Source organism: Lagopus leucura, unplaced genomic scaffold (genome assembly GCF_019238085.1).
Source record: "Lagopus leucura isolate 7727_CA_CO unplaced genomic scaffold, USGS_WTPT01 Super-Scaffold_100024, whole genome shotgun sequence".
NCBI classification, from domain to species: Eukaryota; Metazoa; Chordata; class Aves; order Galliformes; family Phasianidae; genus Lagopus; species Lagopus leucura.
Window position 1 is genome coordinate 7119567 of NW_024962276.1, and position 11949 is coordinate 7131515.

The following is an 11949-nucleotide window of genomic DNA, read 5'->3' on the forward strand; positions in this document are numbered from 1 at the left end:
GAGGGTCAGATTTCATCAGTGATCATTTCTAAGGCATAGTTCAAGGAGCAGTTGCCAGTAGCCTGCCTGAAGCTGCATGCTCACAAGGTGCTGGTTGTGCCTTTTCGGCCTATGAAGACGACTAGAGTCAGGTTTAAGATCATTCCAAATGTAATTTTTGCAGAACAACTTCAGGAGCTCCTGTAGTTTGACTGTCCTACCCAGCAGACACATCTCCTTGCCAGGCTGGGACCCAGACCAGCATTCCAGGTTCTGTCAGTGTGACCATACCTTCAGATATACTGATTGCATTCTTTCTTCTCCTTTTAGGAACACGCTTTTGAAAGCAGCCAGAAGTATAAAGAAGGCAAATACATCATTGAACTAGCTCACATGATCAAGGATAATGGCTGGGATTGAACGGAGGGAGCCCAGCCCTACCAGTGTGTAAGAGAATGCCATCCAACCGAACATTATATCCAAGAGTGAGAGAGTGACTGAACGCTTGGTTCCATGCATTTAGAGGCTCTGCAATCTGGGAGCATCTTCACACCCTTCTCCATCTTTATTGGTGACTGGCCTCTAAATTTCTGTCTCTCTGTCTCTTTGCTTTGTATCTGTTTGTGAGTTGACCCTGGCTGCTTCTCTCTCTGTTCTGGCGTTGGCTAAGAGAATGCACCGAATGCCCGACAGCCATTCCATGTTGACGAATGCTTACGTACGAACTGAAGTTGGCTCTGTGGTGGCATTTTATCAGCAGGTCTCGGTGCAGGAGGAAGACCTGAGTTTTGGGCAGGAGAACGTGATAGGGGGTGGGGAGTGGGCCCAGAGGGAGGTCATTGGGAGTAAAACTGCACTTCTCCTTTAAGTCCTGGTTAACCAAGGCTTGAAACTGTCTGCTTGTCTAAATGGACAGAAAAATACCTCACGGCTGCATTCTCTCCGAAGCATAAAACTGCTGCTCCACTGGTGGAGCTTCAGTCTAAGCTGGCTGAGCACAAGACGTAACCAGTTCTTCCTGCAAGTCGCAGATCTGTGTTTTGTTTGCTGTTTATGAACTTGTTGTCCAGGGGAGGTAGGGGAAACCTGAAGGCTGGAGAGATTCCCTGCCTCTCCTTTTTCTCTCTGTTTCAGGGGAGGTAGGCCAAACGTCCCAACAGAGCACAGCTGTGAGAGCATCCTCACAGCTGGAGAAACCAAATCCTGACACTTGAGCCCTTCAGAGAGGAGGAGAAAACCACTTAAGGCACAAGGAGGCTGGAGCTGGAGCTTAGAAGATACAGCAGGAAAAAAAAAAACGAAGGCAGGTGCTAAGTAAGAAAGAGGAAATTATGTCGGAGAGGATGGGGACAAACTCAGTAACGTAGGGTACCCTTTGACTTCCTGTACTCCTCTAGGTGTCCTTGGGGTTTTTTTTAACCAAGCCTTCACGAGTACAAGTAGGAAAGTGCTGTTAGAATATCTTTCAGTCTCACGCCCCAGCCATCAGCTCTGCTTTTGGATGTTGTGAGAGGGGGGATAAGGGGGAGCAGAGGAAGCTGGCAGTTTAGCAGTATTGCACAGGTGGATATTTCAGGCCATGAGGTATCCCCCAAACCTTCCCCCCTTTTCCCACTCCCTGAAGCCCACTGGAGGCACAGGAGAGACAAGAAGGAAAAAAGGAAACTAAAGTATCTTCCCTCTACCCCGAAATTGTGCTCTGGAGTCTAAGTGGGAGAGGTAGATGTGGTTATTGTAACTGCAAAGGATAAGTCCTTCGCTGTGAAGTTTTTCAGACCGATGAGTGTGGACCTTCCCAAGGTGATGGGTGGGAAGGAGCACCGTGTGCGAGCAGGGAGCTGCGTTAGGCGTAGAAGACAATGTGAAGTTTGCTCTGCAGCAGTCCAGCCACTGTCTGGTGCACGGCTCAAAGACTGTTGAACCGAATTAGTGTTATCTCTCTGAGTGAATTTTCTTTTTGTTTGTGGAATTCTTTCAAGTAGGTTAATCCACTGGGGGGAAATCTTTCTTAATCCAGAAAGAAAGAGTATTGTGCAGGGGTTTGTAGCTCCTTATGAAACCGAAGCTTTGGAGCTGTAATCTCTTGTTGCTTGTCCCCACCCCGAGATCCCGTGAGCTGGGGACCAGAGTGGAGGGGCTGGCAACGAAATCATTTGCTGTTCATGAAGGAGATGTGGGCAGAGATGCTGCTCATGGGTTGGGGTGGGCTTTATGTGTTGGACCGAAGCCCCGGCCTGCTGGCCTGTCGAAGCAAAAGCTGCTTTTCTCTTGAACCACTATTTTGTGACAGCGTGTTGTTACACCTGGCAGGGGAAGGTGAGCTGTAGGCTGCTGGAATGGGTGGAATTGGCTCATTTTGTGGCTAGCCTGTTCGGAGATAGCTTCTGCCTTTACCCTTTCTGTTGTGGTTGTGTAGCGGTTGCTTCAGCTTTCATTTCTGATTGTCTCTGCTTCCATCATCCACATTGCCTTAAGCAGTAAAAACCCAGAAAAAATCACGAGCTCTGCAGTACCCCCCAGCTTGTTGGCACTGGCACTGGCCTGGTCCCCTTGTCCTGTCCTTTGGTTGTTGATCTGTGACAATTGATTGGGTTTTGCCTAGTGGGAAGTAATATGCATTCTTCAAAGAGCTCCTGGTCTCCCGCATACACAGCCCTTGAAGGGATCTGTTTGTACCTGGGAGGAGAAGTAAGGGATAACCCCAGAATTGTTAATATGAGGTTGAGAAAATTACTGTGCGTGAGTTCATGGTTTTAAGTTGGTATCACCTATAGATAAGATACCAGATACAAATGCTTTTATCCTTATATTTGGGACAGGAAAGGATGATGTTCGTCAATCAGGCTGTTTTTAACCGTTCCCTGGGGTTAGGCTTTTAATGGCAACCAGTCCGAGCCTGAAAATGGCAAGATCTTAATCTGGTTTTAATTGGCTTTGTCTTGTCAGCATCCACAGATTTACGTTGCCCAGAATGTGGCCTCATGTCCCGATAGGAAAACATGAGTGTGTGCCCATGGGAGCCCACACTGTGCACAGTCAGCACAGGCTGCCCTGTGGCATGGAAAGCAGCGTGCTCAGCTTAACCAAAGACTGCACCCTGTGCTGGGGCCATGAGTGGCCCACAGAAATGCCCCCTGGGGAAGCATGGGCTGTAATGTGGGGCAGCCTCAGCCCTGTGAGCTGTGCTTCCATCACCTCACGCTGCCCCAAAGCTCAGCCTTCGCCGAGTTCCAAATTGGTTGTGCTCGGGTGGATTATCTGCTGTGAGATCCCTCTCCCTGTAATAAATACCCAGATGGTAATATATACAAAGCAGGAAGAAAAAAAAAATAATAATAATCATGTTATCTCGTGAAGTATACTTTTGTAAATAATATTTAATTTAAAAATAATAATAATAATATATTTGGTGCCGTTTTCTCGGAGCTCCTCCCTGCGAGCACTTTTCTCGTTGTTTATAAATGATCCCCTTCCCTTCTGCATTGGTTGGGAAATGCTTTGAGAGGGAAACAAACACACGCATGGATGTTGTCCTGCTGGGCAGCCCATGCTGGGGATGTGGGGGTTTGGGGGATTTGAGGGCTGGGGGGGATGTGGGGGCTGCCCATGCAGTGCTGGGTAGGGATGCATATGGCTCCGGGTGCAGGAGCACAGATCAGCTGTGAGCTCAGCATCACCACTTGGAGGTTCGTAAGGAGCTGTTTTTAAACTGAAGGAAGTCTTTGGACACAGATCCCGAGTTTCTTTTTGTTTTGTTTTTCTTTGTTTTTAAACCAGGCTGCTACATAATGAACTAGAATGCAAGTTTACCTCTCAGGCAGCAGAGTTCGTTTCTTTGTTTTCCCTTCTGTCTCTGTGCCCCCCCCCCCCCTCCCCTCTTTCTGTTTTTATCTCGTTGGGTCTCTGTTTGATCCCAAAGTGGACCAACAGCCTGCACAGCTGGGCTGCATTGCTGAGCAAGGAGCTGTTTCCAGCACTGAACTGCTGCTGCACGCTCCCTGATCCTCTGATGCTGGCACACATCATTTAAAGACAGACAGGGAAAAAAAAAACCAGAAAACCTACAGGTGAAACTTGTTGTTCTCGTGGTGAGGATTTTCTCTGTGTGCATTTTCCTGCCTGGTGTGTGAGTGTACAGACAGCACTGTGCTGGGTGGGAGGTGTGCTCTGCTCTGCTCGGTGGGAAGGAGCTCCCAGCAGGGCCAGGCCTTGGGGGCCGAGCACTCAGAAACAATGATGTTACACATAGAGGCTGAAGAATCCTGTTTAAAAGAGGGGGAAAAAAAGAAATCATAGTGAATTCGAAAAAGAAATGGACGTATTTAATGCAAGCAGAATGGCACTGTGTGTGGTACAATCACAAAGAAGCTGTTCTCGTAGCTATGAACTGTATTTATCCTTTGTTTTGTTCTTGTAAGGAAATGGGAATGCTTTCCCCGCTGACAAAACTAAAGGACAGTGTTTCCAATACCAGCCTGTCTATTGATGCTCTCGTGTTTACAAATTGTGTATACTTTTATTTCTTTGATCTTATTTTAATTTTATTTTTTGTCATATTCTTTCAGGTCATTTGCTTCAGTAATAAATGCGATTGTTTGTTTTCAAGTCATTGGTTTCCACCTTTTCATGTATTTGTACATTGTATATAGTTCTTCAGTATTAGAGGGAGCCGTATTGTTTGTCATATTTACAATATGTGTCGGTGCTCATTTGAGAAAATAAAATTTTCAAGTACTAAAGCTGTTGTTCTGGGTTGCTGCGTCCATCTCCTCCTGTACTGTGTGCAAATTCTTAAAGGCTGATGGCAGCAGAAGTTGGCTGTGGAGCACATGGTGTATTTAACTCGGAAATAGTCCATCCGCACTCCTTGCTGTGCCATCAGTTCTGGCACCAAAACCCCTTCAGCACATGAAGGCCGTGCTCGCAGAGCAGTATCCCACCACCTGGGGAGCAGCTCGTGCTTCAGCAGGGGGAGTGCAGGCTGAGGGTGTGCTGTGGAGCAGTCCCTATGGATGGCAGGGCAGCTGCTCCATCCTGCACATGCTGTAACACCTTTCTGAGTTGTCTCTTGCAGGTGCTGGTGCTCCCAGTGTCCATCTGATCCCTGGGACCTGATCCACCGCTCTGAAACCCCAGCGAAGCCCCGGTCAGGTTGGGAGCAGCACTTTATTTCGGGTGTTTCCAATGTGCTGCTGCAGGCTCTGTCCCCGTGCCCTGACCCTGTGGCTGCAGCTCTCTGGGATTCCGGAGCTGGCCAGGTAAGCTGGGGAACCTGGTGAGGCCAATGCCCCAAGCACAGCACCACCTACAAGCAGATGTGGTCGCAAGGATGACTGTGTTTCCGAGATATGAGGCCATACCTCTGGGCTCTTTGTGACAGCCTGGAAGTGGCCACAGGTGTGGTTTTTGCACCCCGGTCAAGACAAGCATTTCCTTCATTAACAGAGAGCTCACCACAGCCCATTGCCCAGCGGGTGCACGCATGGCAGGACAGACCAAGGCTGAAATCCTGGGGCTGCTGTGACCTTTCTGTGCAGCCGGAGGACGGCTATAACGGGAAACGCGGCTCAGCGCGGGCAGCCCCCGTCACAGCCACAATGATTTCTGGAGAAGACAATCATGGAGCTATAAATACTGCAGTGCTGTGGCCTTTCATCCCGGGGCAAGAGCAATCGGACACCCGGGGCAGCTGGAGCCGGGCTGCTGAGTGACCAGGACGTCCCTGTCCCCATTCCTGCAGGGACGCGGGTGATGCTGTGTGTTGCTTCCCTGCCGTCCCTTCTTTCTGTGTCCTTGATGCTCTGTGTCCCTTCATGACATCCAGGCTGCGTGTCCTTTCTCCCAAGCCCTACGTGGGAAAAATGTCACCTTTCAGCCACCACAGGAGGATTCCCTTTGCCTCCCTGGATTTTTCCAGGCATAGGTTTGGAGCAGTGCTCTGCTGGTGGCACCAGGAGACTTGGCTGCACTCAGTGCACATCAGAAATGGCTTCAAGCTTTGCTCCCTCTGAAACATCGCATGAAATCCCCATTCTGCACAAAACCCCACGGGGAGACCTTCCAACCCCACTGCTCCTGGCTCTGCCCTGGGCAGGAACTGCTCCTCACTTTGTTCTCCATGCATGGAAACTTTGGTGTGGGTGCAGTGAAAGGTTGGAAAAAAAAATAAAAGTTCTTCCCCAGGGGCTCATCCTCACCTCATGGAAACATAAAGAATTTCTGTGCAACGTTTTGGACGCTTTACAGAAATAACAGAGAAGTATAGGAGCGTGCTTTTATTTAGCTCTGCTTCCTTGTCAGGCTCTGGTGGTGTTTTTTTTCCGCTTGGATGAGGGTTTTCTCAGAAGGGTGTTGTTTTTGCAGAGGTTCCAGGGCAGGGGCTGAGTCTGGGTGCACCAAGGGCTGCAGTGTGGGGGTCCTGGCTGTGCCCACGTCCTGCAGGGTTGGACATGGGGTGTTCCATGCATGCATTCCCTGTGGCTGTAACACAAACCTTGTGAGCTCATCATAAATCACTGCAAGTCTTTCTCTACCAGGCAGGGTGTGAAGGTGAAACCAACCTCATGCACCAATGCCTAGTGAGGATGAGCACCCACACCCGCAGTGCTGCTTCTGCAGGCACTGGGGTCATTAGCAGGGCAGTGACAGCATCATTCATTCAGTGCCACCTCTTTAGTCACAGCCCCATCACACCCAGCATTCCCACGTGTGACCACTTGCATGTCCCATCCCATCCCATCCCGTGCTGCTTGGTGTCCTAAAGCCAGAAGCTGCCAGCACACACAGGCACAGCTCAACCTCCTCCCAGCTGCAGCATCCTCAGCCCTATTGTGCCCAGCGTGTGCTGAGCTGCTGTTCTCCCTGTGCCCATCCCTGCCCTGCTGCTGCCCTCCCCAAGCACCCCATGGCCCCACGTTGCGATACGAAAAATCCAGGGACCGGGCAAGGTTCAAACCTGGGGAAACAAACATTGCTGGCGAGGCTGATGGAGGGGAGCGTTTGGTTTGGATTAGTAAGAAAAGCTATTTTGAATTCAAGTCTGGAAACGTTGGAGCTAATCCCAGGTGAAAGCTGATTAAGGGCTGGATGGTGGGAGCACATCCCGCTGCTGTCTGTGGCTGTGCTGGAGGAGCTGGGGCTGTGGGGTCAATGAATGGGCAGCACACAGCCAGCACAGCCCTGTGGTTCTTGAGGGGTCCCGGCGCTGGCACTGAGCACAGTGAGCGCGTCTGCTCTGTGTGCATCCAAACAAAATATTCAGGCTTTGGCCACTGCTTTCAGGGTCTTGTAAATGAGTTCTGTGGGGCTTGTGCCCTGCATTGGCAGCACTGCCAAGCAATGTTATCTGCAGGCCTGCCTGCTTTCAACCTTTTAAATCTTTTTCTCCATCTCACCCTGGCGAAGCATCCACAGAAGCGCGGTGTAACAGCAGCCCTTTGGCCGAGCCCTGCGGCTTCCCCAGGCAGCACAGTTTGTGCATCGCAGCTGGAAAGCCACAGCACTTCCTATGGGTATCAGTGCTGCATTCTTTCCTGCACGGCTCTGCACTGCCAGCACTGCTTCTCCAGCTGCATAAACACCAGGCAGCGCTTTGGCACACGGCGTTTGGGGTAAACATGACCTCGTTTCCCTTCCAGAAAAATATTTACTTGCCTCTCTGGGCACTCTCAAATTGAAAACACATTCAGAGCAGGCTTGGATGGAATGGCTTAGAATGGGTTTTTCAGCTTTTCTCCCCCAAACATCACCGCAGGGAGCCTTGAGGCAAACAGGGCTTCCTACAGCCCCGGTCTGGGGGTTCTCAGCACAAAGCACTGCTGAGCTCAGGCTGCACAAACAGCCCATGTGCCATCAAAGCCCCGGGCGAGCTCTGCATGCAAATCCTACATGCATATATTTGCATACATCCGAATTCAGTTGGTGAGGTGGCAGTGCTGCCTCCATTCAGTGGTGCCCAACCACCTCCTGTAGCCACACAAAGGGTACTGCACTGCCGTTCCCCTCATATCTACCCTGCAGAGAATCAGCCTTCCCTCTTTGCTGGAAAGCAGCATTCTGCAGTTGCTGTGCAGCGCTTTGGGAAACACCCAGGGCAAATTCAGCCTCACTCACATTCAGCTGTGCTCCGTACTGCGAAGCCTATGCTCAGGTTATACACATTCTTGGACTCTTTGGAAGCCTACAGCCTGAGCAGCTCTCTCTGATCCCTCATTTTCTTTTCCAGGGCATTGGAGCAGTGCTGCTCAGGCTGTGCCCAAAGCACAGTGCTGGGGACGTGCGGGCTGAGCCGTGCCCATGCACGTCACTATTTCTGTCCGGATTAGAGGGAAATTAAAATTAATCCTCAGAGTTTGGGGAGATCTCTGGGGCTTAGCATTTTTTTTGGTCCCGATCACTCATTATTTTTAGCAGCTGCTTTTTATTTTTAGCAGCTCATAAGCGCTGCCAGTCCTCGTGCTCCCCAGCCCTGAGCAATCAGCTCCTTCCCTTCCACTGCACAATAGCACAGTGCTCTTCCTGAGTTCCTTCTGCAGTGTTGCATCCCTCCTTTCCTTACCTGGAATGGAAAACCCTTTCTGTGATCCCCTGTCCGTGTGCTGCTGCATCCCTGCAAAGCCAGGGTCTATTTGGAGGTGGCTGCAGCTGCTGTGCTGCCAAGCACAGGCCCCGCTCCAGGCAGCACTGGGATTGATTTCTTGATTACAGTCTAGCACGTGGTGATATAATTAAGGAAATCTTCCTGTTTTGGAAAGTCATTAGGAGGCAGTTAATTGGGATGGGGCTGGAGGAGATGCGTGACATCTCCAAAGAACTGCAGCCCTGTGAGTCCCAACCAGGCCAGACATTTGTTGGGTTTGGTTTCACATTTTGCATCTTTCCTCCCTTTTATTTTTGCCCATTATTACATACTCCAAGGTAGTCTGCGTGTCCCTACACAGCATGTCCTCCTGCAGCCTCAGTGCTGCTCATGTTTTTAGGCTCCTGCTCAGTGCTTTTCTCCTGGATGCTTCCCAACCAATGCATGGTGCCTCATCCTGTGGTTCACCCCTGGGTGCTGATCATGGGATGCTCCTGGTGCTGGTTATGAGATGCTCCTGATGCTGGTTATAGGATGCTCCTGGTGCTGGCTATGGGATGCTCCTGGTGCTGATCATGGGATGCTCCTGCTGCTGGTTATGGGGTGCTGCTGGTGCTGATCATGGGATGCTCCTTCCTGCCTTGGCAAAGGTAGAATTCAACTCACAGCCCAGCAGCTCCCCATGGTTTGTTCTCTTTGGTTTTATTTGCAAAATGTTAATTGCACAGTAAATGCAGCTCTGCCAAGCAGATGGGATGAGAGGATCGACTCACGGTTGGATGAGGGAAACATATTTTGAGGTGGAAAGAATTAATTAGGGAAAAATCCGTATCTCTGTGTGAGTTATTAACACAGGGAGCAGACGTGTCTGATGGGCTTTTCGTGAGAGAACTGTTACAGAGAGATGAAATTTCACTCTCCCGGATGCGAGGTGAACCAGGCTGTATTTTCACTGTGCTTTTCCAGGAGCAGTGGGGGTCGGAATGGGAAGTGATGGCAGCTGGGGCCATCACCCTACATCATCTGCAGACCCATTCCAGAACTCCCTTAGCTCCTACGTACGTATGTGTGAAGCAGAGTGCACAGCATCAGCCATCATTGGGTACATCTGTTTCAGACACAGCCGCTGTTCTGCTGCTGAAGCCATTAAACCTCTGGCGTAGCTATAAAGGCACAGTGAGTCATTTTTTCAGCATCTCAGGAAATCCTCCACTTTGGATGAGATCAGAAGAAGCCATTAGCGAGGAGGGATGAGGATTCATCTCCAAACAAAGGCAGATACGGAGTAATTGCAGCTCTATAAACACAGCATCGCTTAAAGAATTCAACGGTGCACTCAGCATCTGGGGAAGCATCCAAACTTTGTGTTCCATCTAAAGAGAGATGGATGAAATCCACTGGGAGCCTCACAGCTCAGCACCAATCTGCATCATACGTTTTAGTTTGCCCATTGTAGAAATAGGGAACAGGTGGGGGGGCTGCAGGCCTAGCTCAGGCTGCACGCTGCCCATCGGTGCTGTTTAAGTCAAATCAGGTTTTAAGTTCATTTCTGCTTGTATGGCATAAATTATCCCCAGGGCTGGAATCGTTAAAGCACCACATCTGCTCTGTGAGGCTCAGACCATGACTGCTGGTTCTGCAAACAGTGTGAAGTCAGCAGCAACTGGGAACATTTGTAGTCAAGGCCAGAAAGGCCCTTAGCATGCATGGACAGATCAAAGTTCCCCCTATTTGTAGAGCATGATAGCCCAGGGTTGTGCAATATCCCCTTCTCTGTGCAGTGTGTGGAAGTGCAGCACTTGCTGTACCCGTGGCCATTAATGGGAAGCACAGCACAGCTCCTGGCAGGGCTGCGTGCTCTGCCTGCTCATCCACTGCCTTCCCTTCGGAAGCATCACTTCAGCTGAACAAATCACTAAATTTAGCAGTGAGATCACGGGCTCAGGTTGCATTCTGCAGAAGGTCAGGCTGGAGTATCTCATGGTGCTGCCTGTCTTCCATGGGGGAATGCCATTTGGAATACAGCTGCCCAGCACCTTTCTGTGCTGGTGTGCAGCTGAGTGTCAGCTCACAGCTGAAATACACCTGGCTGCTTTTGCTGTGGGGGCACAGAGTGGGAACATCCCATGCAGAAGCACTTTGGTGTCACTGAGCCTCGCTGCTGGAGCAGCTGCTTGGGGGCAGTGCCTGGGGACAGTGCACTGCTGGGGGACGAAGCTGCACAGGGCAGAGGCTGGGGCTGGATGTGAGATTAGTGGAGAGAAAAGACCATTAAAATTCATGAAGGACTGCAATTTAAGGTCCATGTATAACAGGGTCACGATGACACAGGGACAGGGGTTTGGGTTTCTTTCTGTTTGGCCATTAGCAGGACACATGTGGCTCTGCCCTGGTCACCAACAGCTGATGTTACCAAGGAGATAAACATGGGGACAAGCAAAAACTGCAAAATGCAACCTCTGCTCCACATGGTCACAGATGAAATACAAGGGCTGCTTTCTTGTAATTCTGTTTCAGAGGACAATTCCAGGTCAGTGCTGGTGCTCATTTGAACAACCCAGGTGTTCTGCACACGCTCAGGCTCTAGGGAGACCATTCCCCTCTTTTGGTGCCCCTTCATTAAACCCATTGGTGCACATCTCAGGGCAGCAGCACTGCAGGATCGTTTCCAACATTCCACCCTCACCTGTCGACTGTGTGAGGATGGATGGACAGACAGACATTGCCCCATATGGGAATGTAGACAGCTGAGCCTGGATCCCACCGCCCACAGCCTTTCCATGCAGCCACTCTGAAACAGCTGCAGCTCCAGAACTGTGCTTAAATATAAAAAGGGTGATGCCTTCTTTCTGCACTGCTCATCCTCTGTTTTAAGAATAACACTTTTCTGATAAGGAATCAGAGCTGGTGCCACAGAAATCCAGCTGACAGAGCTGCTGGTTGGCAGGCAGGAGCTTTGGGCTGCACTGCTGGTTGGCACTGAAATTAAAGCTCTGGGATCTTTCTTCTAGAAAGTGGCCCCACTTTGAGATTCCAGGCACAAAGCAATTATCTGCCTTCACTCATTCAGTGTAATTAATAGCTGTACTTTCCTTCACGTGCATCAAGGGACACCACGTTCATCGTGGCACGCTCTGTCCGGGACAAGAACTCAGGCCTTTCCTCTGGGAAGAGTAATGAACGAGTTGTGGGATTAGAGTATTTCCTATATCCCACTATAACTCATCAGAAGAGAAGAGATATCCTCTGCTCAGGAAGGAAAAAAGATCCTCGGGAGTAACTGAGCACAGGAAGCTGGCAGAGCTACAGCCCTTTATCACCTCTATGTGTAATTTGCAACCCTGCACAAAGCTCAACCTTAGGACAAAAGCAATCCCAGCCTTTTTTTTTCT

The 11949-nt window shown here is 50.1% G+C and overlaps 1 protein-coding gene and 1 long non-coding RNA gene across 3 annotated transcripts in view; one reads left to right on the forward strand and one right to left on the reverse strand.

Moving 5' to 3' along the window:
- Window positions 1–4718, forward strand: part of YPEL2 (yippee like 2) — a 30198-nt gene extending 25480 nt beyond the window's left edge. For both annotated transcript variants that reach the window (XM_042879468.1, XM_042879469.1), the window contains exon 5: window positions 310–4718. In XM_042879468.1, the coding sequence (XP_042735402.1) occupies window positions 310–399 (90 nt within the window). In that variant the 3' untranslated portion in view covers window positions 400–4718. The remainder of the gene's footprint in view (window positions 1–309) is intronic.
- A 1521-nt stretch (window positions 4719–6239) lies between these two features.
- Window positions 6240–8651, reverse strand: LOC122184504. The gene is made up of 2 exons (XR_006180574.1): window positions 8537–8651; window positions 6240–6459 (listed from the first exon to the last, which is right to left on the reverse strand). It is a non-coding gene; the product is annotated as an uncharacterized LOC122184504 (long non-coding RNA).
- Between the last annotated feature and the right edge of the window lie 3298 nt (window positions 8652–11949).